The sequence below is a fragment of the Aythya fuligula genome, chromosome 6, assembly GCF_009819795.1.
Source record: "Aythya fuligula isolate bAytFul2 chromosome 6, bAytFul2.pri, whole genome shotgun sequence".
Lineage (NCBI taxonomy): Eukaryota > Metazoa > Chordata > Aves > Anseriformes > Anatidae > Aythya > Aythya fuligula.
In genome coordinates, this window is record NC_045564.1 from 10204500 (window position 1) to 10231117 (window position 26618).

General features: G+C 50.7%; 1 protein-coding gene across 4 annotated transcripts in view; it reads left to right on the forward strand.

Annotated features, from left to right (window-relative positions):
* The window catches only part of SH3BP4 (SH3 domain binding protein 4), a 35650-nt gene extending 12601 nt beyond the window's left edge, over window positions 1-23049 (forward strand). For 2 of the 4 annotated variants that reach the window (XM_032190556.1, XM_032190558.1), the window contains exons 2-5: window positions 8111-8323; window positions 11272-13634; window positions 22027-22215; window positions 22521-23049. In XM_032190556.1, coding sequence (XP_032046447.1) covers window positions 8206-8323; window positions 11272-13634; window positions 22027-22215; window positions 22521-22745 — 2895 coding nt within the window. In that variant the 5' untranslated portion in view covers window positions 8111-8205 and the 3' untranslated portion in view covers window positions 22746-23049. Of the gene's footprint in view, window positions 1-1531; window positions 1587-4342; window positions 4406-8110; window positions 8324-11271; window positions 13635-22026; window positions 22216-22520 lie in introns of those variants that run through there. The other 2 variants (XM_032190559.1, XM_032190557.1) reach the window with 2 other exon arrangements.
* Window positions 23050-26618: the final 3569 nt, after the last annotated feature.

The window sequence follows — 26618 nt, forward strand, 5'->3', positions numbered from 1 at the left end:
ATGTGTCCTGGCTGGGTACGTGGGCAGAGAGCTGCACAGAGTTGGCTCTGCATCAGTCTGGGGGAAAAGATGGAGTGTAAGTGAGGGGCTAGCTCATCTCCAAAGCTTTTGGCTCAAGGAAAGCCTTTCACAGTGCTTCAAGCTTCCACATCTCAGTTTACCAGCTTGCTGCCATGGTTAATACGATGGCCACGGCAGCACAGTGATGTGACTTTGTGGGTGCACTTGCTTGCCTTGGCGTGTCCTATGCCAGAAGGCACGTTTCTGGCTGCCCTTAGCCTGCTCTTTCTGAGCATTGCCCTGAGATTACATGGGGAACCGTGAGGAGCATCTCTTCCACAGGAAAAAAAAGACCCCAAAGATCATCAGGGCCAACCATCCTCCTCTTCTAAGGCATCAGATAAAAGATTGTGAGCCACAGAGGGGATTTCTGCTGACAGACAAGGCCGTCTCTTCCTTAAAAGCATCTCCCTGTAGTCAGTGGCTGGATTGCGCCTCTGGAAGTTGGGGTTTCACTCCTCCTTTGTCATAGGATCCCTGTGTTGGCTTGTTCTGAGGCCCGGCCTGGCTCAAATATCAGTTCCCCCTTTTCTGAAAGGTCGATTGTTCCTTGCTGTTGGCTCTGAGCAAACCTCAGGAGCTGCAGCTGCCGGCAGAGCTCTTGGACTTGCAAAGACCTTTGGAGGGACTTGCAAAGACCTTTGGAGGGGCTTGCAAAGACCTCGGAGGGGCTTGCAAAGACCTTGGACGGGCTTGCGAGGGCTGGGAGGAAGAGCAGCTGCTGTTCCCAACCCCTGTAAAAACCGCTGGCTGCTAACAGCACCAAGCAAAACCCATCTCTTCATTCCAAAGCAGGGACACCGTGCCCCGAATTGCCGTGCTGCCGAGCTGAAAGCAGGTAATGAAGCTGGTGCAGAGGGCAGGGAAAGTTGCCCGGGTGCTTACGAAGAGGCAGCGCCCGGTGTGCTCCTGAAGTGCTGGCTCCTCGCCCTCCTCTGCCCCAGCAAACGTCCTCCGGGCGCAAATAGGGAGGGTGGCTTCGTGCTGAAGCTGCTAATTGGTGCCTCGCAGCAGCGATTCCCGGAGCCGCCTCTGCTTCGTTGCCTTGCTGCTCAGCTCTGCACGTTCGCAGGCACCGTCCTGGGCTCCCGTTCCCTTTGGGGGTTTTGTACGGGGGTTTGTGGCTTCTCTGTTTAACCCCTGGGAGCTCTGCGCTGGGTGTGATTTGGGATTTTCGTGCTCTCCATGGTCCCCGTGAGGACTTGGTTGGAAGAACCTCCCTGCTCCCCAAGGAGGAGCTCCCCCAGGCTCTGGGCAGCCTGTGCCAGGGGCCCAGCACAGAGCTGCAGCCTGATATTTAGGCAGAAAAAAAACATCCCAAGGCTGCCTGGGGGCCGCTCTCCAAGCTGAGCACCCTCTGAGCTGGACTTTGTGCTTTGCGTTTGCAGGGTCGGGGCTGGAAGCCGGGAGCGCTCAGTGGCACGATGCGTTTCGCAAGCCCTCTCGGTGGGTTTGCTGTCGGCTCCCAGCCATCCTGACCTGGCTTTGGTGGCATCTCGGTCCCCTCACTGAATTCTGCAGCGGAGGTGAGCGTTGCTGGGGCAGTGGTTTCTCCTAGCTCGGTGGCTGGTTGCACGGGGAACGGATGGCGAAAGCAGTGGGGAGCTGTAGGGCTGGGGATCGAGCTTGGCAGGCGCTGCAGGGAAAGCTCTCTTACCCCAAAGACACCTGATCTGTATTTAGCCGCTTGCATCTCCGTCTCCAGCACTGACTTTCAATGAGACTCGTGCTCCAAAGTCATTGCTATAAAAGGAAGCTTTTCCTGTCCTTCCTTGCCTCGCTTGCAAAGGGTAACGCACCCATTAGGGAGGCTGCAGCGGGTTCCCTCTCTCTAGGTGCCAGCAGACACCGGGAACACGTCCTCAGCAATAATCATATTTTTTTTTCCCCTGCAGTGCCCCCCGTGCCCCCGAGAGCTGTGAGTCAAATTGCTTGCACGTGCCAAATTCCCATCCTTTGCGTGCTGGGGCTGGCAAAGAGCACCGTGCTCGGCAGGAGCCCTAAATGGGAGCAGCTTGCGGCGCTCGGCATGCCAGCATCCTCAGGAGAGGAGGAAGACGAGGGTGTGCAGCATCGTCCTGCCGTTCCCCTGGCTCCCTGCCGTCCCGTCCTTGCAGGCTGAATTTTTCCAGAGCTCTTGGCACGGGCTGTGCTCCCTGGCCAGCACTGCTGCCGGCTGCCAGCACCGAGCCTCTGCTGCTCGGCACACAAAGTGGGATCGGCACGATCAGCAGGGTGGGCACAGATAACTATATATATATATTTTTTTTTCTTTCCAAATGTTCCAGTTTCTTATTTCGGGACCTGAACGTCAGAGAAGATCTGCAGCCTCCTCGCTGGGGCTGGGCAGGGTTTGTGCCGTGTTGCACGCAGCCTCCCGGGGTGGGACCTGAAGCAAACCCATGGGAGATGAGGGCACCGTGGGAGGGACTGGAGGTCCCCGTGTTCCTGCAAGTCCCTTCTCGTTTGCTGAAATAACTCGTTTCCTTCTCTCACGTCTCCCAGGAGTTGTTCCGGGGCGTACGTGAGTTCAGACAAACATGTTCTTTCTGGTACAAAGAGCTTGTGTTTTGTGTTGTCTTAAGGAGCGTTTTATCTTTGGTTGGGTTTTTTGTTTTTGTGTGTTTTTTTTGAAAGATGAAAGCATTGGCTGTGCAAACACAAGCGGTAAAGCAGAAGGAGGAGGTGACAGAAAGGTGACAAACTTGGGAATCACCAGGGTATGTGGCCCGAGATGCTTGGGCCAGGCTTCTAGAGAAAAAACAACAGCAGGCAGCTCTTCCTTACCAGCACGGCTCAAAGTGCCTTACAGAAGAGGCCAGGCGGGCAGGGGGCGAGATGCTTTGCCCCCAGGACTCCTGCCCAAGGTCAGCAGCACACAAGAAGCCGGGATTCACTGCAGCGTGCTGGCTGCCAGACCCTGCTGCCGTGGTGGTGGCACCAGGGGGAGGTCCACTGTACTTACAGTAGCAGTGACAGAAGCAACATTTTCGGTGAATTTATTGCCTAGGATGAATGTGCTCCACGGGTAGCTACGGAAAATTAATTTCTGGCTACAAAGAGTTAAATTCACTTGCCTTTAAATAATGCTGACTGCGTTTTAAAACTTCCATGAACCGCTTCTGTTGTATTTGTTGTTTTTTTTTTTTAGGAGAGCTAGGGGGATCTTGACTTTGGTAAATAAAAGGTAAATGGAAAAATAATTAGCAGCAAGTGACTGGGGTTGGTCTTGGCTTTGGTGTGGGAAGCTGGGGGAGGAAGATGAGCGGTGGATTACGAGCTCTTTCTTCTCTGGGGGTCTGTGCAGCCAGAGAGGGAAGGTTCCCCCAGACTTTTTCCCCTGAAGGATTTGATGGGCTTTTTATTATTACCCGGGGAGAACAGGCCTGCGAGCACAGCAGTTTGTGCAGCATCCTCCCCACCACCCTTTGGCAGCCTGCTGCCCTTCGTTTGGCTGCCCGTGGAAGGTCCTGGCTCCATCTGCAGCCCCGTGCTTGGTACCGGGCAGCCCCGCGAGCCCTCCCTCTTATCAGCAAAAATTCTCAGCAGGCTTGTGCGTTTTGTGCCATACCTGGGGATGCTCCCAGGAAGCCACCCCTGGGCAGGGAGCAAATCCTGCTACCTGCCCTCAAGGATTTGGCTTCTGTGTGCTTCCGAGCTGTCATTGTGTTTCTCTGCCCGCAGACGTGGGGATTAGACCGCCGATGAGGATTTTTCCCGAAATTGCTTTTCTGCACTAATCCAGTTTAGCCTGGCTGGGATGCCTGTGCTATGCCTTTGCTTCATAGTTCAGCGGTGATTAAATTCCCTAGATAAGATACGGGCCTCTTTGTCAATCCAGCATGAGAATAAGGCTTAAACAGAGGTGCCGAGCCGGGGAGGCTCAGCTGATGGCAGAAATAACCGCGGTGTGCAGCCAGAGGTGGACGTGGACTTTAATCCCTCCGGTATCGGCTTGGTGTGACCGATGGGGCTATAACGGGGGGGAGGATGGGGCTCGCTGCTGCCGTCCCCATCGTGCCACCATCAGGCTGGGCACCGGGGTCTGTGGGGTGGATAAAAAGCAGAGAGGAGAGCACAGAGGAGCAGGAGCAGGCTGGGCTGGGGCTTGGTTTCCGGGCTAAGCCACCCCTCCCGACAAGGAGCAGCATCCGCTGCAGGGAGCGGCGTCTCCCCGTCCTGGGTCCTGGTCCCCTGCTGCCAGCGGGGGCTCGATGCTGCTCCTCATCCCGCTCACCACCAGAGCCCCCACGTCCCACAGGGGGGAGGTCAGGGAGCAGGCATTCCCCAAATGGCTCTGATTCAAGACCCAGGAGATCCTGCTGGCCTGGGACAGCACGTGGAGGTAATTAGCCCCGAGAAACCGCGAGGAGAGGAGCGTGGTGAGGGTCTGGTGTTTGCCTGCCCCGCCTGGGTGTTGTCCCCACCAGACCAAACTTATTTGTAGCCCCGGCTGATGCAAAGCTGAGTCTGCTCGGCGAGTCGCCGTCGCCAGTCGCCGTGTTGATTCTCGGAGGGGTGAGTCACAGGATGTGAGTCCAGAGGCTCGTGATGTCCCCCGGGCGCAGAAATCCAGCGGGCAGGGTGGGGAGGAGGCAGCAGCTGCTGTCACCCTGTGGGATGTCAGCACAAGGAGCCATGCACGGGGAAAGCAAGCTCGTTTTCGTGCTGGTGGTTGGCATTGGATTTTTTTGCCTTTCCCTTCTGGGAGGAGCAAACTGGCACGAAAAGGGGATGAAGGTGCTTTGGAGCTGGGTGTGTGTTGAGGTACCATCATCTTCCTCGCTTGCACAGGGCGAAGTGGTCGCAGTGGGCTCCTCGCCTCGTCCCTGCGTGCTGCCAGACAGGGACGTACACAGGGGGAAAAGGTCTTCACTAACTCGCCCCCCGTTTCCTTTCCTTCACTCATTAAGGATGCTGTTTATTGCTGTGGGACAACAGATGGACCTGTGTTGTGTTTTTTTTGTCCTATTCTGTATTTAAAGTGCTTTCAGAGTAGTTTGCAGCCCATTGTGTTTCAGCCCTGGCTATAGAAGTGACTTCCAAACAATTCCTGCCACGGCAACCCAGCACCAGCCTGTCCCCTTTTATTCTCACCTAGTCCAGGTTTGAAGGAGCAGGCTTATTCCTGCTGATTTGTTATGTCCTGGCTCTGCATTCAGAATCAGCCCTGTTCCTCTCCTGGGAGCTGTCAGCTCCAAAACATTAAAAAAATCCCTAAAAATTGTTGCAGTGGGGTGGGTGCACCCACATCCTTCTGTGTGTTGCTACATCCAGAGCAAGATCCTGCATTAGGGAGAGGAAATGGCTTTTCATAATCAGTCATTTTTAATGTACATTCTTGCTGTCTTGCGAGACTTGGGATGCATGTAGGGCTTATTTTCCCAGCTGTTTCTCCGCACAATCACATCTGGCACAGCCCTTTAGCATAAAGCTTCCCATGTAGTGGTTATGGGAAGACGGGGAGGGGGAGCATCCCTCCCTGCACATTCCAGGCACTGCGAGGCTCGTGGGTGATACTGAAAATATTTGGCACTGGACTACCAAGCAGGTATTTAAAAATGTATTCATGGCTCACACTTTAATTCCCAGGAAAGCCACTTATCTATGACTGGTTTCTTTCTTGCTCAAGAAGCCTTCGTGCAGTGCTCACCACGCAGGGACAACCTTTGGGCTGTCAAAGTGTTTGTTTAGTCTGGCTTTTCTTTGTTTGCTTTTAAGAGGATTGTGTGCGAGAATTGCTAAAATTGGGGAAAATTTGCCACTTTAGGTGTTTCTGTGACGATGATGCTGCACATCTAGAGCTGGAGCTTGTGCCGGTGTGGAGCCAGAGGGCTTTAACCCTGCAGCCCAGCAGCAGAACCCCTACAAGACCCTACCAAGTTTCTGTGGGGTTTGCAGGGGCAGAACCCAGGGTGTGCAAACCCCTCTCCCTCCAGAGTGCTCCAGCAGGACCCCAAACAACTCTTCTCCAAGAGAAAAGTGTTTGCAGAAATGTTCTCCCTTTCCTTTCAGTCTGGAGCCTCCTGCATCCTTACCCCAACTGCATTCCTGGCATACCAGCCCCGGGATGGCTTCTGAAGTGTCTCGAGCAGGCTGGAGTATCTCCTGCTCAGACTCTCCCGCCTGGGATGCAAATTTCCTCTTTCTGCATTCCAGAAAAGGGCACCGAGTCCTTCCGGGCTTGCTTCTCCTCACCCTGCCCACTGGTGTAATAGCAGCCAGCTGCAGCCCCGGCAGTTGCTTGCCTTCGTGTTTCCTTTATCTCCATATTCCCAGCAGAGCTCTACCGTCTGAGGAATTTGGGTTTGGGAGTTATTTTCTGCTTGATCTGGTTTGCAAGCAAGGGAAAAAACTCGTATGGGGCGGGGAGGAAGGGAGAACAATGTTAGGAGGGGATTAAAAGCCCTTTGGGTTGCTGAGCTCGAGGAAGGGAATTTGGATTTGGTTAGAGCTTTTGATTGCGGAGGGCTTTCTGTTCAGAGCTGGTGGTGCTCTGTAGCTCCTGGCCTTCCTGGCCACCCTCCAAGCTCCGGAGCAGCCCTGGTGACACCAGCGTAGGGATTGCCAGTGCTTGCATCAGCCACCGTGTTTGTGGTCAGAGGGCCGGCGTGTTCTGCAGGCAGCAGGAAATGGGTTAATTTTTCCCTTGGCTCTAGTGCAGCCATGTGTCTGTTCTTCCACACTGTTTAACCCTGTAGAGTATTTTTGCAAGTGTTTCTGGAAAGAAAAAAAAAGTGGCTGCTGGAGCTTTCTGCCATGTGGGTTAATCCCCAAATCCCATGGCAGTAAGCACCTCTGGCAAGTACCCACTTACCAGCCGGGAAACTCTGCAAGAAGCCACTGGAGAGGAAAGCTTAGCCTCGTCCTCTGCTGCTCGGGATCCGCTAGCATCTGTGGGATACCAGAGCCAGCACATGGGGATGTGGTTTTGAGGTGACTTAGGAGAGTGACTCTAATAAGCCACCAGCTCCACAGGCTTGAGCAAGTCATGCGGGAGGGTAGAAATGCCACCCCATTACCTCCTCCGCGTGGCCAGCTGCGATGCCAGCGGCATGGGCATGGCCCCAGAGCTGCATGTGATGGCTTGGCAGCTGGTGTTGCCCTGCACTGCCCTGCTGGAGAGCACAGTTTTCAAAGAAACTGCCTGAGACCTCAGCCACAGCCTTTTTGTCATTGTCTTGTTGCTTGGTGACTTTGTAAGGGAGTCTCCTGGGGCAGCATTGTGCTGTTTGCAGGATAAGGTGCTTTCTGTACTTGCTCTAAGCACCCTGAAATCCATTTACGCTTTGGGTCCGATAGATGTGTGTCAAATGGGGAAAGGGTAAGAGATCAGGGAAGAGGAGAGCAGTGTGAAGCCAGGTGGTGGAGGAGAACAGGCTTTGTGGCAGAGGAAGAGGTCTGCATTTGTGGGTGCTGTCCCAGCCTGGTTGTGTCTCTGGACAATCCCATTGGGGAGGGCTGGGAGAAGGGCTGTGCACAGACGGTGCAATGCCTGTGAGATGTGTCTGGCACCTTGGGAGCAGCTTCTTAAAGCAGAGACTTAAAGCATATGACAATATGACCCTGGACATGGTCCTGGGCAAGCTGCTTCAGCAGGGGGTTGGACCATGTGTCCTCCAGAGGTCCCTTCCAACCTTCATCAAATCCTTAAGAAGAGATTGGACTGTGCACTTAGGCACATGGTCTGAACTTTTGGGTAGACCTGTGCGGTGTCGAGAGTTGGACTTGATGATCCTTAAGGGTCCCTTCCAACTCAGGATATTCTATGATTCTATGATTCTATGATCCTTCTGTGATTCTCTGATACGAGGAAGTTCTCCTGAATCAGCACTGTAGGGTTGGCATGCAGGTGCGGAGAGATGATGGCTTTTTCCCTGGAGTGCTTTTTTGATAAGCAAATGGGAAAGGGAGATGCAGCTGCCCTGAGTCAGCCTGAGGCTGAAGCTGTGGCACGTGTTAAGCTCGTGTCTTGCAAGGTGCGCCGTGTGGGTGTCGTGCCGAGAGGTGGAGGCTTTGCTAACGTGCTGGGCTTTGTTTTTGTCTGCAGGCTGCTTCCCCAGGGCGCTGTGGTGACAGCGGGGTCCGCAGAGAGGCCATGACCACCTAGCAGCCCCCAGCCCTGGGCGTCTCGGCGGGCTCGAGATGGCGGCGCAGAGGATCCGGGCGGCCAACTCCAGCGCCCTGCCACGCTGCAAGTCGGAGGGGACACTCATTGACCTCAGCGATGGCTTCTCAGAAAGCAGCCTGTGCGACGTCAAAGGTGCGGGGGCCCAGTGGGCCAGCAGGGGTCACAGCCCCCCGGGACGGGACATGTATTGACCTGGGGCCACCTTGTCACACGCAGGAGAAGAAATGGCTTCACAAGACAAAGCCAGTGACAAGGCAATTGCAAAAAACAACAAGGGTTGTTTTCCCTTCCCCAGAACAGGTTGTTTGTGTAATCCTTTTGTTTCCTTTTGTCATTTTTTTTTAACTTTATTTACTTTACCTAGCCTAATAGTTGCATTCAGATGAGAAATTAGATGGATCCCAAGAAGTAACTCCAGGTGGAGGTAGAAGTTAGTAGGTGCTGAGGGTCTTTAAAAATAGACATGCACAAAAGTGATTGTTTTTGCACAAGGGGCAAGAAGAGACCAGAACATCAAACGCTCTTGCATTAGTTTGTTTTTAATATGAAAATAGGAATTACTCACATCCTATTACTCATTACTCATTCTCATGAGGGAAGTGATTGTCCTGCTCCGCTCTGCACTGGTGCGGCCTCCCCGTGAGCGCTGTGTGCAGTTTGAGGCATCGCAGCATAAAAAAGACATAAAACTATTGGAGAGTGTCCAAAGGAGGGATACAAAGATGGGGAAGGGTCTAGAGGGCAAGACATTTGAGGAGTGGCTGAGGTCCCTTGGTTTGCTCAGCCCCGAGCAGAGCAGGCTGAGGGGAGGCCTCATGGCATTCAAGGCCACAGTTCAAGAAGCGTTTGGAAGCGTGTTCCCGGCAGCTCTGCGGATGCGGGTGGTTTCAGCAGAAGTGAAACCGTGTCCTGGGGCTTGGCTTTGCATCAGCACTTCAAACAACATGGTCCTGGCAAGATTAAGTGGCCCAAGCCAAGGTGCCTCTTCAAAGCACCAAGGAGAGATGCTGCTTTCTAGAAAAACATTGCTTTTACCAGTGGCACCGTGTGGGCTGGCCGCAGGACCAGGAGCATCCCCAGGGAGCAGCCACAGGTAGCCCTGCACCATGCTTCTCTCCAGCAAACAGCTCGGGCTGTTAGAGCTAAATTAACAGCCACTTCCTGCCAGGGTGGCAAAATAGTTTCAGTGCAGAGTTTATATATAGTTTAACACTGAATAAATGTCCTCACAACTTGCCTTACCTGCTGGCGGAGGTTGGGCGGGGGAAGTGAGTTAATGATGAATTAATTTAGTTAGTACAAACTCTTCTTTTTCCAATATCTGAATCCTAAAGTCCTTATAACTAAACGCTGTTCTTTGCTCCTCAGTTGCTATGTATTTCAATAGTGGTATTGTGAATTGTGCCATGGCTGTACCGAGCCTATTTTTTTGATTTCCATGTTTTATGTAAGGCTGTCAGGCATTCTGACATTCTGTGTTTTCCCTTTTCTCGTAGTTTTTGTCCAAGAAGTGCTGCTTGCCTGCAGGTAGTGCCCGGAGGGATGAGCAGTCTGTTCTGCTGTCGCTTTGTCTCTGGGATTTTAGGGGCTTCCTGTCTTTCTTAAATCCCCCTTTTCCCCCCAGAGAGCTCTCAAGCCTATTGTAGCAGATGGTTTCCCAGTTTGCTTGCTGCTCTGTATTTGAGAAAATCCATCTCTTTTCCCTCTCTCCCTCATGGTATTGTTATTTTTGGGTCTGTCTCACGAGATAATGGACATATGAATACTGATATAACATTATCTCCAGCTTATTTCTTGTGATTCTTAGCAGAAGTATGTCCTAAATGTGAGACCAAAACCAATAAATACAGTGACAGTGTGAACATGCGTAGTGTTAATTGAACTGTTTTGTTTGCAATTGGGATCAGATAATACTAGCAAAACAACTTGCAGCTGGACCTGCTGCTCAACATTGCTGAAAGGGAGATTGGAGATGCTGCTTGGTCAGTGCCAGTGCCGTGGGAGGTCAATACTGTGTTTGTTTCTGCTGGTTCGAATAACATGACTTTGTTTGGAAAAGGAGTTGTTTTTCTGAGGAGCTTTGAAATATAAGTGCTGTGTATGAGGAATGAGGTGCTGATTTTTTGGGTGGTGTGACATGAAAAAAGAGGACTATGAGGTGCTCTTAGTGGGTACCCTTGGTTGCTTCTTACCCTGAAACATCAGATATTTCACACATGCAGCAGAGGGGTTGTGGAAGAGTGAAAACATTTCTAGTCCCTGAACATTGCCCTGAGTTACCATGTAATCTGTTTGTAGAAGAGGTATTCACCTTCAGCAGCGCTGCTAACTATTTGCATGGAGAATGAAAAATGGGTTTGCTACAGAGCTGGTGGCCAAAGACAGTGGGATACCGCTGACCAAATTTGTAGAATAGTGGCTGTGAAGGATCATGTAAATTCTTCCCATTAGGCACGTCACTGAGAACTCCTTTCAAAATTAACTTCTGTTGTTCTAAATGTGAAAATTTAGGGGGGTGTCTGCTATTGTAGCATGCACCCTCAGGAGCTTAGATCTGGATGTGCTTGGCAAAAGAGATAGCTGGTAAGAAGGGGCTCTGACTCCCTTGAAACTTCCTCCAACACACCTTTTTGTGCATCATTCATCCGTGAATTTAGAGGCTGTCTCTTCTAGAAGCAACTGAATGAGGTCCTGAATCAAGGGGGAGGCTTGTTGCTAAGACACTTGACTGCACCGGGAGACCTGCTTTCTCTGCCCAGGCCTTGCTCCCACAGGAGGGTAACAAATTGCTGCTTTTCCTGTCTCAACTCCTGCTGCTCTTTCCAGCGGTGTTGATGCCCATTACTCTGGGGAAGGCATTCTTTTCTGCAGCATGAATTTATCAGAAATAGTAAAGGGAAAAGTCTTGTTTAAAAATTTTAGAGGAAAAAAAAACAACACAAACATAAGTTTGAGATGCTATAAAACTACCTTGGCTTTACTGCATAAAGTAGTGCAGATTGCTTACCTGAAAGAAATTATTTTAAGTACCTTATGACTCTTGTGGATTGCTTACAGCTTTGTTTTTCTTCGTTTTGCAGTGCCTTCTCCTAGTGCCTTGCTGGTTGACAATCCCACATCCTTTGGAAATGCAAAGGAAGTAATAGCAATCAAAGATTACTGTCCGACTAACTTTACCACTTTGAAGTTCTCCAAGGGGGACCATCTTTACGTCTTAGACACATCAGGAGGTGAGTGGTGGTACGCTCACAATACTACAGAAATGGGTTACATCCCTTCTTCCTACGTCCAGCCTGTAAACTACCGCAACTCTTCCTTGACGGACAGCGGGATGATAGACAATCTACTGGAGAGCCCTGACGAGGGGGTCAAGGAGTTAGACCTGCTTGGAGAATGGACTGACGTGAAAAGAGACTCTCTGAAAACCAACAACAACAACCCTTTCTTGAACGGAGTCCAGACAAACCCGTTTCTGAATGGGAATTTACAAACATTGACCAGCTCAGACAGAGAGCCCAACTCTAAAATGTCTGTTGACTTGTTGCTCTTTGACACAGGGCCTCCTACTTCAACAGTTTCTAGCTCAGTCGCTAATAGCAGCATGGGTAATATTTTTGATGAATTTCCATCCACAAACAGGCTGGACCTGGAACAGCCCATGAAAAGGGACAATCCCTTCTTCAGAAGTAAACGCTCTTACAGTTTGTCTGAACTGTCTGTTCTTCAAGCGAAGTCAGATACTCCAGCATCGTCAGGTTTCTTCAACGGTTTGAAGTCTCCCACCCCCGAGCAATTCCAGAGCCGGGAAGATTTTAGAACCGCGTGGTTGAACCACAGGAAGCTGGCTCGGTCTTGCCACGACTTGGATTTGCTTGGCCAAAATCCTGGCTGGGGTCAGACACAACCTGTGGAGACCAATATTGTCTGCAAACTGGACAGCTCTGGTGGAGCTGTTCAGCTTCCAGACACCAACATCAGCATCCATGTGCCAGAGGGTCATGTGTGCCCTGGGGAAACGCAACAGATCTCCATGAAAGCTATGCTAGATCCACCACTGGAGCTGAACAGTGACAAGTGCAGCACCATCAGCCCCGTCCTGCAGATCAAACTCAGCAACATGGAGGTGAAAACATTTATTATTCTGGAGATGAAGGTGTCAGCAGAGGTCAAGAACGACATCATGAGCAAGAGTCTGGTAGGACTGCAGTGCCTACGGAGCGACATGAAAGAGGGGCCATACACACCCATGCAGCTGAGCTATGCATATGGGGACACGATACAGGTGCAGCTGGAGAACCTAGAGCCTTGCATGTACATTGCGGCCGTAGCTCAAGGGCAGAACATCCTCTACCCTTACACTGTTTGGGATTACATCAGCAAGAAGATCACGGTTGGTGTCTATGGCCCAAAACATATTCACCCTTCCTTTAAAACAGTTGTGGCTGTGTTTGGGCATGAATGTGCACCCAAGACTCTCCTAGTGAACGAGGTCACGAGGCAGTCTCACAGCCCGGCTCCGGTTGCCCTGCAGCTCTGGGGTAAGCACCAGTTTGCTCTGTCCCGGCCTCAGGACCTCAAGCTCTGCATGTTCTCCAACATGACCAACTACGAGGTGAAAGCTAGCGAGCAAGCCAAAATTGTGCGAGGCTTCCAGATGAAGCTGGGCAAGGTCAGCCGCCTCATCTTCCCCATCACCTCCCATGACCCCAATGAGCTCTCAGACTTCACACTAAGGATACAGGTCAAGGACGACAAGGATGCCATTTTGACCCAGTTCTGCGTCCAGACACCCCAGCCACCTCCTAAAAGTGCCATCAAACCGACAGGGCAGAGGCGGTTCCTTAAGAAGAATGAGGTTGGAAAGATCATCCTTTCACCTCTGGCTGCCACTGCCAAGTATCCAGTTTTTCAGGACCGGCCAGTGCTGAGCTTGAAGTATGGCAAACTGCTGAAAACAGTGGTGCGGCAAAGCAAGAACCACTATTTGCTGGAGTACAAGAAAGGAGATGTCATAGGCCTCCTCAGTGAGGAGAAGATCAGGTTGAAGGGGCAGCTGTGGACAAAAGAGTGGTATATTGGCTACTACCAGGGCAAGATAGGCCTTGTGCACACCAAAAACGTGCTGGTGGTTGGAAAGGTCAAACCCAGCTACTTCTCTGGGCCTGATCTCACCACCAGCCTGTTGCTCGAGCAAATCCTGAGGCCCTGCAAATTCCTGACCTACATCTACGCCTCCGTGAGGACTCTGCTCATGGAGAACCTCAACAGCTGGCGGTCCTTTGCTGATGCACTGGGGTATTTGAACTTGCCACTCACATTTTTCTGCCGAGCAGAGCTGGACAGCGAGCCAGAGCGTGTGGCCTCCGTGCTGGAGAAGCTGAAGGAAGACTGCAACAACACAGAGAACAAGGACAGGAAATCTTTCCAGAAGGAGCTGATGACGGTGAGTCCAAGGGTTGCCAAGGGCATCTTAATTCTCCGTGGCATAGTCCGAGTGGTTAGGGTGAGTGGGAGCTCAGGTTTCCTAATACAGTCTGTGAAGAATGAAGTGCATTTTAAAGGCCCTCCGCAGGCTGCTCGGCGTAGCCGGATGGGAATTCAGGCATGTGGTAACGTGCATTGACAGGCTAATGGGATCGTGGCTGTACATGAGGGAAGCACTGGGTGAGAACCTGCATGTACGTACAGTGTGAGGGAAGCAAACAGGCTTGCTTTGGGACCTGGCTAGTCTGAAGGCCCTCAAAATCAAGGTGATTTTGATCCAGTGCTTTCGTGGCGCTGGGCCTTGCTGCTGGATATCTGCATAGCCTTTGGTGATGGCTAAAAGATGTGCCTCTCAAAGAGTTACCCGAGAGCTGCTGGCAAAGTGATGATCGTGCATGAGCTCCTGGCTTTCATGGCAACACTGATGAGGGTGTGGAAAACTGGAAAAAGACAAGAAACAAACAGTTTTCCTGTATGGTGCGTGGTAGGCAAACCACCTCTCAGGCTGTGTGTGTTTATATTGAATCAAATTCATCAAAGCATGCCAGAGAGGGGTTTTATGGCTGCTCTGAGAATGGGTGCTGCGACTTTATGTTTATGAAACAACCTAAAATTACTCTATAACAATGTCTGGCTATGTCTGCTTCTCCTCTCCTTGAGTAACAGCTAATCCAAGGGCACTTCTGTATTGGGGTGCTTTATGTTCAGCTGTGTTTGCAAATCGTCCAGAATGCCTGGCTTGCTTCTGTCCTGACAGCTTCTGCAGGAGTTTGGGGAAGTGCCATCTGCAAGTATTTCTAGGATGCTGTTAGAAAGTTTCTTGTGAGAAATCGTCTTCATGATAACAGCTTCTAGCGTTCTGTAGGAAGTGGGCCAAAGAAAATGCAGGACTTTGTGTCTAGAAGAGATTTCAGCTCTCACGTCTCAACAGTCTGTCTTGGAGAAGCAGATAACTGAGTTACAGTGAATCATGTGTTTTAAAATGCCAATTTAATTAAGGAATAAATAGCAAAAGCTTTGCTCGGCAATGATGTGGACAGGCAGTAGGGCAGGAACATGCAGCATGCAAAATAAAATTATGAGCAGGCAACCTGGGTAAAGAGGGCTGCAGCTAAATGAAGTCTTTCGTATCCCAACATCCCTTTAATAAGAACGGGGAAATGTGAGGATCGAGCATTAGGTGTAAGGCATCATGACGAGCATGGAGCCCTTCATTACTCATGGAAATTTTTTCTGGGGAGCGCAGGGCGGATGAGTTGTGGATGTACTTCCTCTGCCTAACAGCACAGCACAATTAATAACTCTTTATAAGAAGCTCTGTCTGAGTGTTGGTGTCATTGTGGAAAATGGGAAGATCGTTTCCAACAGTCTGTGACTCACGCCTGTTACAGGGCAATTAGACTGATCGCTGGAGCTCTCTTTGCACTCGTTCATTTCGGGCGAGGATATTAAAAAGCAGCGTTGCCCTCCCCAGAGGAGCCTGGCAAGTTGAAGGCTGAAGGGCTGGAGGTCAGCCCTGGTGGGTGGAGGTGACAGCCGAAGCTGCTGCCTGGCCCCAGGGTTCCTCCAAAGGAGGCTTTGCATCTTTCATCGTTCACCTCCGTGGCTGATGGGGTGAAATGTGTGCTCCTCTTGCTGAGTACTTCCTCGGGCTTTGTGCTGTTTGCTTTACTGGCTGGCAAACATGTCAGCATTTCTTTCATCTATTCCCTTTGTCTCCAAGGGTCACAGACAGTCTGCAGGTCATGGAAAAGCTGTGCCAGGCCTAACTGGGGAGATGGAGAAAAAATACAAGGCTCTCTGGGTGCTCACAGAGCAACTAACTCAAGGGGAGGGCCATAAGCTGCCAGAAAACATACCGCTCCCAAAGGGATGCATCTCATGCAGAGTCCCAGAGCTGGTTTTATTTTCCTTGGCTGAGTGGAGATTAATCCTGAACATTGGCTCTGTTTCCTATTCCGTGCAAGATCTTTGTGAGCCTGTTGGTAAAGGCTGAGCCCTGTTCCTGAAGCAAGGCTGTGCTTCTTCTAAGCCCCTTGCTGCTGTCAGACTTCCTTAGCTTGCAAAGAAATAACAGCGAGCATGATTTAAAAAACAAAAGAAATGAAATAGATGTTTCGGGGGATGACAACTGAGCAGTAATGTGTTTTGCTGCGTTTCAATCTCATTTTATTTGCAACAAATGGACTTGCTTTCTGGCGTCTGCCGGCGAGAACTGGTTGGATTAAAAACTGATCGGGGCATTTCATGTTAGAGTTGATTGTCTCATCTCAAAGGGACTGTGAAGAGAGAAGTGGTAAGCACCCTTATCTGGCTTCAGTGTTGAGTACACAAAATCGCCCTGGCAAAGCCATACGCCAGTAGCCAAGCATGGAAAAGCCCTGTCATGAGGACTAGTTAATAAATAATCTGCATTTATTTTTTTAATCTAGCAGAAGCAGCAGTGTGTGAAGGTAAGTGAGGGTAAGTGAATTGTTCAGAAGTTAGTCATCGCATCGGAAGGAGAAACCTACCTCTCCCTTCCTCCCTCGCTGCCCATCAAAACCAGACAGCCCTCAGATCATCTCACTAACAAAGCCTGTAGGAATCAAAGCCCCAGATCTGCAAAATTCTCCGAGCTTGTGCCTGCTGCTGCTCAGAAAGGCTGTGCAGGGCCAGGCCGGGTGCTCAGTGGGATCAGGGTTGTGGTGTGCCCTTCACCACCCACTACAGACAGCATTCCCTGCCTGGAGCAGCAGGGATGCTTGGGCTGTGCTCCAGTTTCAGGTGCTCGTTGTACTCCTCGGTAAGCCTTGTTTCCAAGCCGTGCCCCAGCAGGGAGCAGGTTCTGTCTCCAAAAACCTCTCTGGGCCTTGAGACAAGCAAGTCACCTGTGCTGCCAGACCTGGCTGCTACTGATGAGAAGAGACCTGCGTTCCCTCCCCTCTCCACGGAAAAGCTTTACAGTGACGTGCTTCCCACACACACCAGAAGCATCCCTGTGGTCAGTGGCAGCAGCCCAGCAGGCAGGTGCTCACTCCATCGCGTTTCCAACCCTTTGGAGTCCCAGAAGATTCACAGGTTTCAGGAAAAGGCTTTGCGTGGTTTTGAAAACGTTAAGTCACATACCACGGTGTGATCAAATGCACTCAGGCTGCCGCAGAGAGCCATGCCAGGTTTCATTTGAGAAACTTGACCTGACTTGCCATGCAGTGAGTGCTCTGCCCGGTCCTTGGAGCTGGAGTTAAACCTGTGGGGAGATGCAGCATTTCCCTCTCTCTGGGTTTTTGATACACTGTCACTTTTACCACCCTTCCCAACAAATGCTTCTTTTGAGGAAAAGCACTGGTCTGCTAAAAATGCCAGTAGGCATGTTCACGGAGAGCTGCAGAACCTGTGAGCTTTTTCTTCTCCAGACTACTTCGAACATTAACACAGGACAAAGATGTTTCCCCCCCCATTTTATTCTCTGCATTTGCTGTGACCGCAGCTGTGTCCTGCAGCAATCTACTGGCTGCTGGTAGTCCTTGCAAGCATGTGGGTCTGAGGTAAAACCACCTTCCTGCCTTTCTCTTTTCTTCTTTTTTTTTTTTTTCTTTTCTACGTCCCTTCTGCCTTCGGGGGATCTTACCTGGTGCCGTAGTGACATTGGTGGGGATGTTTCTGTAGGATGTGGCTTCTCCTACAGAATCAGCACAGGAGGAGGGACAGCTTGCAAGATGCCATCAAAAGCTGCTTTTCATACACAGAAGTTATAAATATTGCCCTGCACCCCTAGCAAGTAATAAAAAGCTGCAGAAACACTACCCATGCCTCCCAGCTGCAGTGCTCTGCTCCTCCTTCCCCAGAGAGTTACCTTCCTCCCTCAGACAATAAAAAAAAAAAGAAAAAGATGCTCTAATTACTTCTTTTTTAGTTCAGTGTCTGGCCCAGGTGATGCTTGCAGAACAAAAGAAAAGTGTTCCCTCAAACATAGCTGGCAGGGAAAATGCTTTCACCAAGAGCAAGGTTACAGGAGAGAAGAGGCACAGGTGCTGGCTGTGACCTTCCTGCAGGTTCCTTGCTCTCCAGACAGACCAAGACAACCCGCTTTTATTTGCTGGGCTTGGCAGGGGGTTGTTAGTGCCTTCCTGGTCCTCAGAGTTTCAGAGCCCTGTGCCTGCCCACTGCTGTCTCTGTTCCTGCTCCTGTGCAATTTTGCTCCTGCAAAAAAAAAGTCTCCTGCAGTTGTACCCGCGGTGCAACTAAATGTAAGGGATGTTCAGTGCCTGAAGCCAGGCTTATTTGGGTTATTTAGAGGGGCACCAGTGCAGAGTTGGCTCCCTCAGGCCAAAAATCTGACCTGGCCTGGGGCTACACGATGTGGCCCCGCTGCTGGTGCCCCCTCCCCAGGCATCCCCTGTTGGCCCCATCCCGGCCCCGTTGCACGTTCCCGCGGTGGTTAATGGGACACTAAATATTACTGCTTGCTGTAACCACATCTACGCTTCCCCTGCCAGATACCTTCCAGCCGTTTCAGGCAGTGATTAATGCGTGATAACACTTGGACCCTCCAGGGTGCTTTCTAATTTAAATGCTGTTTAAAAAATCATTAACTAATTTAAAAACTCCATTTCCATCACCGCTTCCTTCTGGGGCTTGCACTGCACTTGGCAGGCACGAGTGAACTCGGTGATGCTTCCCACTTCTGGGGCAAAGGAGAAAGGGTTTTACCCTCAGTTTGGCCAAGGAGGGGGAAGGAAATAATGCACCCAAAGTCCCCATGGCTCCTCTGGAGCCGCGTGCTTTGGGCTGAGAGTTTGTGGGTGAGGGCAGGGCTGGGTGCTCACGGGGTGAGCTGCAGGAGGGACTGTGAGGTGATGGGTGTCCCCAATGCATCTGCAGTCAGTCTTCAGGGCTGGTTTGACTTTTTTTTTCTTTTCCTCTATAAGAATAAGTGAAATTGGGGGAGCAGAAAGGGGCACGCAGGCAACACACTCATATTTTCAGCCAAGGAGAGCCACCACTTCGTAGCTCCTTCCTCAGCTTTTGTGCTGAAACCCCCTCGGGGCTCCCTGCTGCCTGTTTGCTTAGATGCTGCTTGCCGTGATTAGAGGATTGGAAATGGGATTCTGCATTTCAGAGCCGGGATGCAAATTCAGCCTCCCCTGGATGCATTTTAAGCATAGGCTCCTCTGCTTTGAACTGGAATTTGAATATCAAACCATCTCCTTTGCTACGCCGCGCGCTCGGCTGGTGGAGCAGGCTCGAGGCCTCTCCGAGGTTAATAAACGCCTTGGCGAGCGCTGACACCGCGCAGCTTTAAAGCAGTGTTAAAAAATAGCACAGCCCAGGTCAGGGCACAGCAGGGAGCATCGCCGGGTACCGAGGAGACCGGGATGGGGAGACAGCAGCCAGCTGTGTCCCTCCAGCTGTCCGGGGAGGTCTGTTCAGGCTGAGAGAGGAGGAGGATGGAAAGAAGTGGTAGCATAATCCCAAAAGCGCCTGCTGGAGGATTAAGTCTGCTGTAAACCCTGCTAATCCTGGCTGGGCAGCAAGGGCTTGCAGCAGAGCCCCGTGCCTGCCTGTCATAAATATGTTTGTCTGGCTGCAGCCCTCCATCTGCCCTCGCCTCTCCTCCTTGCCCTGTGTTTTCCCCAGCTCGCCCGGTGCTCGTGATTTACAGGTCGAGCCTCCCAGCTGAAATTCCAGAGGCACAGCGAAGGGAGAAGGCGTTTCTGTGGTTATCAGTAGGTTTCCGAGTTAATGTGCTGAGCTGAGGGGAGCGACTTTGCCTCTTTCAAAACCGTGGCTTTGAGTGTATCATTTCATAGCACATCACTCCTCTCCTCCCATCATTTCGAGAAACCTCGTTGTTTTGGACACTGGTGATCGGGCTGCCTGTAAACACAAATTTCAATGGGTCTGGCTGGTTTCTGTGCCCAGCCTTGCCTCGGAAGCCGGGTGACGGCTTGCAGGGGTCTGCAGGTTTCAAAGACATCTGTAGGGAGGATTTACCACCTTGGTGCCAGCTCTGTGGTAACCTTGGGAATACCCTCTCTGTTCCTGGGGAAGATGAGTGAGAAAAAAACACGTCTTCTGCCTTTTTCTCCCCTGCTATTACTGTCTTTTCCCATGTCCATGGGGAAGCAGAGTGTGTTTCTCCCAAGGACTTTATGGCTGAGAAATATCAGCCGGATGCATCTCCCCAGGGCCAGGGCCAGCTGATTACAGCAGAACTGCAGCGGCAAACTCCACCACAGGTGACCAGAGGAGCACAGAGGACAAGGTGCCTGTCTCATCTGATTTCTAATGGTTCATACCTGCTGATGGGCAGCCTCTGAGAGAAGACCCCAGAGCATGATCCTAAATCTGTGCCTCTTTAGGACCATCTGAATCCTCTTCTTCAAGTGGAAAGGGGCGTGAATCTGTTGGCTGCATGATACGATACCACTGCTGGGGAGCTGGGCCTAGAGCAATCTGCAGAGGTGCTTAGAAGTGCGGCAGAGATGAGAGATCTAAATGCTTGTGCCCATTTAAAAAAAAAAAAAAAAAAAAGCTCTCTTATAATGTATTTTACTTACTTAACAAGAGGTCTTATTACTTCTCTTAGCACTTTGTGGAGAGGAAATGTGTAAGCACTTTGCTGGAGAAGCAAATGCTGGTGCACAGCGGTAATTAGATTCAAGCCCAGCTTTGCTTTGTGTAAGCTGGAAACAGATAAGGGAATCAACATATATTTGCTTTGCAAATTGCTGGAGTGGTTTCAGATGTTACCATCTTCCCCCAGCTGTTTGTTACTGTCCCTGTGAAAACCCACACATGTGAGGATTTAACCCCTCTTCTTCTTCAGAGCTAAAGCAGCTGGGGCTTGCTTGAAGGCCCTGCTTGGACCTCTGAGATCCATGACTTCTCTAATAACCTCGTTGTGCTGCTGCGGAGGTGTTGCTGATGTTTCCAGTGGGAACACTTGAGCAGGTGTGTCCTACTGGTGTTCTACATCATTCGTAGGGGGTTGTCCTCTTTATCCCCAAGCTGTGGTTTGCATCCTTAGTGAGATCCCCTGCTGAAACGCTGAGCAGTGCCCTTGGTCTTCAGCCATCCTGGAGCTGCCATCCTGATTCTGCTGGCGCTGCAGCTCCAGCTCTCAAAAACAAAGAAAAAAAAGAGGGTACTCAACAAAAAGAAAAGGCAGCAGCTAGAAAACGTGTCTCCTTTTTGTAGCGCGTGATAAACCTGCAAAGGCACGGCTGCAGTCTGTGCTGGGGCAGGCAGCATGGAGGGAGAGGGATGATCAAACCTTTCTGGGTGGTAAACTGTCCCCCAAGGCATTGTCTGGGGTTTGTTTGCATTGTTTTGATGTTCTTTTTGTTTGTTTGCTTGCTTGTTTATTTTTTAAAAAGGATGCTTGTTCCATAATGTAAAACACATTTCCATGGACACTAAAGGTTGAAAGGAGGATTTATTTAGGGATACAGGTTACTCCTGAGGTTGCTGTTGTCCCTTCCACCACATTTGGCTGTGGCACACATCGGAGGATGCTGAATCTGTTGGTCCTCTGATAATCACCATTTAAATCCTTCCTTTCCTCAGCTACATCATGGGTTTTCACAGTTGCAACTTGCTTTGTGTTTTGAACAGATAGTGATGGGATTTGGTACCTGAAGATAGGAGTTGGACCTGCTCTGTCCATTTCTTTCTGGCTAAGCTATTGGTACCTAGAAAGTTTACTGCTGTGGGTGTCCCTGACTGAAGCGGTTTCTCCTCCCCACCTCTTCAAAGCCAACTGCAGAAAATCTCAACTTGTAGGCTAGTAACGTATGAGGAAAGGAGGTGGTTTCTGACCTGACGCATGAAGACAGCAAGCCCGTCCCAAGCAATGCAACCTGTGTGGTCAGGTCCTGCAGTGCTCTGGCCTTGCCTTTTGTCTGGGTTTCACCCCAGCCCCTCTCCTGAGGCAAATCTTGCCCCAGGTCTTGCCCCAAAATGTTGTGGCTGGCCCATGGCCACCAGGTGCTCGGGGCAGTCTTCAGGTACCTGTGCTGTCTGCACCAAGGAGCACTGCTCCTCTGGGTGCAAGCAGCATGGAGCACACTGGATGAATTATCTTGGCTAAAGGCCTCTGTTTTTCTCAGCCCTGAGTTGCTTTAACCTCCTTACGTGGTGTCTGAGGACCTTGAGCGATGGCCCAGAACATGAGGCTGAGGAGGTGGTGGCCAACTCCAGCTACAGGCCTCATTGAACATAATGTTGAGCCTGTTGGCCTAATTTCACCGACTGTAGCCAGAAAGGAGGTGGGAGGATTTGGGGATGGCTTCTTGAGGGACTTCCCTATGCGGTTCTCCAGGCCCACTCTGACTCTGTCTCCTTGTTTCCTCGTGGTGGTCCCACAGGCCTTGCTGAAGATGGACTGCCAGGGGCTGGTCGTCAGGCTGATCCAGGACTTCGTGCTGCTGACCACAGCCGTGGAGGTGGCCCAGCGCTGGAGGGAGCTGGCTGAGAAGCTCGCCAAGGTCTCCAAGCAGCAGATGGATGCCTACGAGGCCCCGCACCGGGACAAGACCGGGGTGGTGGACAGCGAGGTGAGAGCAGACGGGCCTCGGTCTCTGAGGGTCTTGTGCCTTTCCCAAGCATGTTTTTGCCTGCAGTCACTATACCCCCTGCATGTTTTTCTGGTGTGCCTTTGGGGAATTAGAAGGATCTGGGGGAAACCGGGGCGTATTTTCACCTTGAACATGTTTGTTCTGCGATCAGGGCATGCTGGGGATGGCACCACTTGTGTGCTGGATGTTGAATCACAGACGTGAGGAAGGCAGCCACCGAGGCAGGCTGGTAAAGGGTTGGATTTCACATTCAGCTCTGCTTTCTCCTACCCTCTGCCCCACAGGCCATGTGGAAGCCCGCATACGACTTCCTCCTCACCTGGAGCAGCCAGATGGGCGACAGCTACCGTGACGTGATTCAGGAGCTGCACACGGGGCTGGACAAGATGAAGAACCCCATCACCAAGCGCTGGAAGCATCTCACCGGCACCCTGATCCTCGTCAACTCCTTGGACATCCTCCGGGCAGCTGCCTTCAGCCCACAGGACCACGAGGATTTTGCCATCTAGCGCAGCTCCCTGCAGCGATACTTTTGTCCACGTCTCATTTGATGTCGGTGTCCATATTTCTCTGTGTTTTTTCCCTTTTTTATAGTGGTTGATTTTAAAAACACGTGGAGATTGCTCTCCCCAGGTTTCAAGAGGCCAAAGTTTGCAAGTTCTCAGCAGGACTGGAAATCAGCAGGAGATGACCCTCCTTCTGATGGGAATGCATCCAGAAGGGATGGCTTTTCATACGGAATTGATATTGGTTAAACTATTTCTTACTAAGAAGTTTAAAAGGGGCAAGGGGTGGGGAGGGGAGTGGGAGGGATCACAAAAGAAAACACATTTTTTAAGCATTTACAAATAAAAATCTAATTTTTTTAATGAGCAGTAAAGGTTGTAACCACTTTGGAGGGAAGCTGTTGCTGTTTTTTATGTTGTAGAAACTGCTTTTAAATTATCATTTTTGAGATGAACGTGACTCATGTACATATGTATTTAAGACGAAGCACAGTGAATGCCCTGTGCCACTGCCGTGGTCAGGTTTTGGCAAACTCCCAGACACGACTGTTTGTAGAGCACCATATGAACTTGGGATGTCCTCAGCCCAGCAAGCATCTTACACCAGAAAGGAGCTTTTTTTTTTTTTTTTTTTTTTTTTTTTTTTTTCTCCGTATGTTCACAGGCCATATGACCTCTCTGGTTTATTTTTTTTATTATTATTTTTGTAGCCTACCTGCAAACATGCATTTTATCATCTGTGGACAGGGAGATGCTCATTGCCTGTGTTCAGATGCGTGGGTACCATTTTTTACCATAAGAAGTGACGCTGCCCCTGGTGCTTGGCCAATGATTCATCCCACCTGGGTGCTGCAGGATGTGTCTGGAAGAAGCTGGAAGTTTGGGGTTCAGAAGTTCCTTGCTGCCTGGTGAGATAGGCGGGAGGGTGGTGGGAGTGGTTCGCCCTGCCATTGCAGCAAATTACTTGGGTGCTCCTCTCCAGAAGCTTGTACTCTGGGAGGAGGCCAGAAAAGGGGAGGGAATCGTTGTAATCTATATATTATCACCTTACCAAGAAAAAAAAAAAAAAGGAAAAAAAGAAAAGAAGAAAAGAAAAGAGAAAATGTTTCTCCTATTTGAAATCTACTCTTGAGCTCAACAGAGATGTTCCAGATGTGTTATGTGACTTAATGCTCGTTGCCATTGATTTCACAGGGCTTTGAATGGGGCTGTTCAAGGCTGCTGAGTTCCAGATGAACTTGGAAATATCCTTTGCTATAAAGCTGGTGCCATTGAGCTAAATATTTGTGGTACCAAGTGCCCATACTTTCCCCTGGTGTTTTATAGCTGACTTTTAAACGACCTCCACCCTTCCTTCTGCCCCCGAGCCTTGAAATATTTTACATAGGAGGGAAATATTTTTGCACAGAAAAATTACTTTATTTTAAGTGCAAAGTCGCTTTATAGCAGAATGCTGCTACCACTGAAAGGTTAGTTGTTAAGGATTGTTTTCTTTCAGGTTGAACCAGAAAAAGGAAAAAAAAAAAAAAAAAAAAAAGTGTGGGGAAAGTACTTTTTAAAAGGCTGGTAGCAGCACACAAGAAGGGCTGCATGGCCTTGCTGCCAGGCAGGCTCGTGGCTCTAGACTTCATTCCTCCACCATGAAGCTCCTAGGAAGCTGCAGGTGACATTAACTCCCCAAGAGACACATGTGGGGTGATTTGGCCAGCTCATGCTGCACAGCATGGTGTGAGTGGTATGTTCCAGGCAGTGTGTGGGCATTTGGTGGCCAGCGGTGCTGGCACAGCAGCCTCCAGAGGGAATGGTCCTCCCACAGCACAGCCTCACAGCTCTCATTGCCTCTTCCCAAAACTGTGTCCCCAGAAGCAGTCACCCTCACCAGACCCCACAAGAAGTAAATAGCACCTTAGTTTCTCCTCAGGGGCTTTAAGGAGTTTCCTATGCAACATAAAATAGCACAGAAACAGGGTCTGCCAGCAGCCGAGCCCGCGATGCGTTTGCTTTCTCTCTACAACAGCAGGGCACTGTAAGAGCACGTTTTCCTTATGCCAAGCAAAAATCTCCAATGCAATAAGGAAAAGCTCCTGCAAGAGACCCAGCCTGTGTCGGCAGGCAGATCTGCTGACAGACAGCAGGCAGAGGGACGGCTTCCTCACCTGCTTTGCCCAGATCTTGGAGTTTGTTGCTCAAAAGCAGCGTGGGCTGCGCAGGGCTCCCCGATGGGCTGAGCTGGGCCGGGTTGTTCGCAGCAGGCGAGGGCAGCCCCTACCCTCCTGGGCAGAAGTATTACCCTCCCGTGACTCTGACAAGATGGGGACATCTCCAAATAATTTCAGCACTTCCCCTCCCCGCCCTTGGTTTTTCTAACTACCTCAGGTACTCTATACCCAGCTCAACATTTCACAGTGGCAGCCTGAAACTTGCCATGCTCAGCCCCTCGGCTGCGCACACCCTCCCTGAGGACCGTGGGAGTACGGCCAGCACATTTTGGGGTCCATGGGGTAACCACTGCATTAATTTGTCCTTGTCCTCGGTCAGAAATCCAGTCTCTCCTCGCGCGCTGGGACTGGGCGTGCGTCCTTCAGATGCCTTCTGCCCACTATTCATCAAGCCCGTCTCTGAAACCTGTGTCTGGGCTCTGCGTTGCCACAGTTTGTGCAGTAACTGGTTATTGTACTTACCATTTATGTTCTTTTCTTTTTAAAGGAAAATGTTTTTGGAAAAAAAAATACTGCAATTAAAGCTGTTACTATTCCAGTGCTATTGAGTGCATTTCATCTACTGCTGTCTCTTCATCTCAAAGCAGCTTTGGTGGGTGAGATTAATTTAGAGGTTTTTCACTGTACAAACAATAGTTTCTCACAGCATGTGTCTGCAGCTAGAGCCAGCCGTCCTCTGGGTCTCGAGTCTCTGATTTGATCTCCAGCAGATCCTCCTTCAGCTTGTGTTTCCATCCTGCCCTCTTGGGAGGAAAGTCGCTGGAAACGATCCTGCTGCGACTGGTGGCTGCCAGAGAGAAAAGCAAAGCCTAGGGAGTAATTTCCCTTCCAGCAGCGTGTCCATTCTGGCCTCCTAATTACTGTTTAAGAAACTTTAACATGGGAAAAGATTTGGTTGCAAGGTTTCTTTTAGTCCAAAGATGTTTTTCTGGCTGTTTTCTGAATGGAGAAAAAATCCTTGTGTTCAGCCAAGGCCCGTTAAGGCAGTTGTGCAAGGTTGATGGGTGCATAAAATGGGCTTTGCCTTGCCCAGTGTGAGAGAGCAGAATTAAAGAGATCAGGGGAGAAAATGTCCAAATGAGATATGTTCACATTGCCAGGCCTGTGCTACCAGGAGGCCTTTATCAGTCCTGGCTGTCCCAAACCACCTGGCCTTGGACTTGCACCACAGGCCAGCAGTTGCAGTGCTCTTGATATGAACTGAATTCAGATTTCAGGCCATGAACATGAAATACTCAGTCAGCTGGCTCTGGCCGTGGCTTCGGCTTGCCAAGGGTGAAGAAAAGACCTGATGGTTTGATTTAATTCCTGGCAAACACATCTCATGGCCTGGCATAGGGAGGCTGGCTGGGCTGCTGGGCCAGGCCCACCACTCCTCACAGGTGGCGAGGAGGAGGTGGTTGGCCTTGCTTGGCACCTCCTGCACCATCCATGTCTGCCTGGGTGTTGCTCTGCCTTCTCCTGAAAGCCTCAGCCCGTCCTCAGAGGCAGGAGAGGCTTCGACAGCCTCAGTTCACCCACATATTTTCTGCTGAAAACGGCTCTGAGGGGCTCGAGGGCTGAGGCATGGACGGGGAGATCCCTCGCCAGCTCCCGTCACAGACAGAGCCGGGCAGCGATCACCCCAAGCAAACCAGAGCCGTGTTCCCCAGCCCCC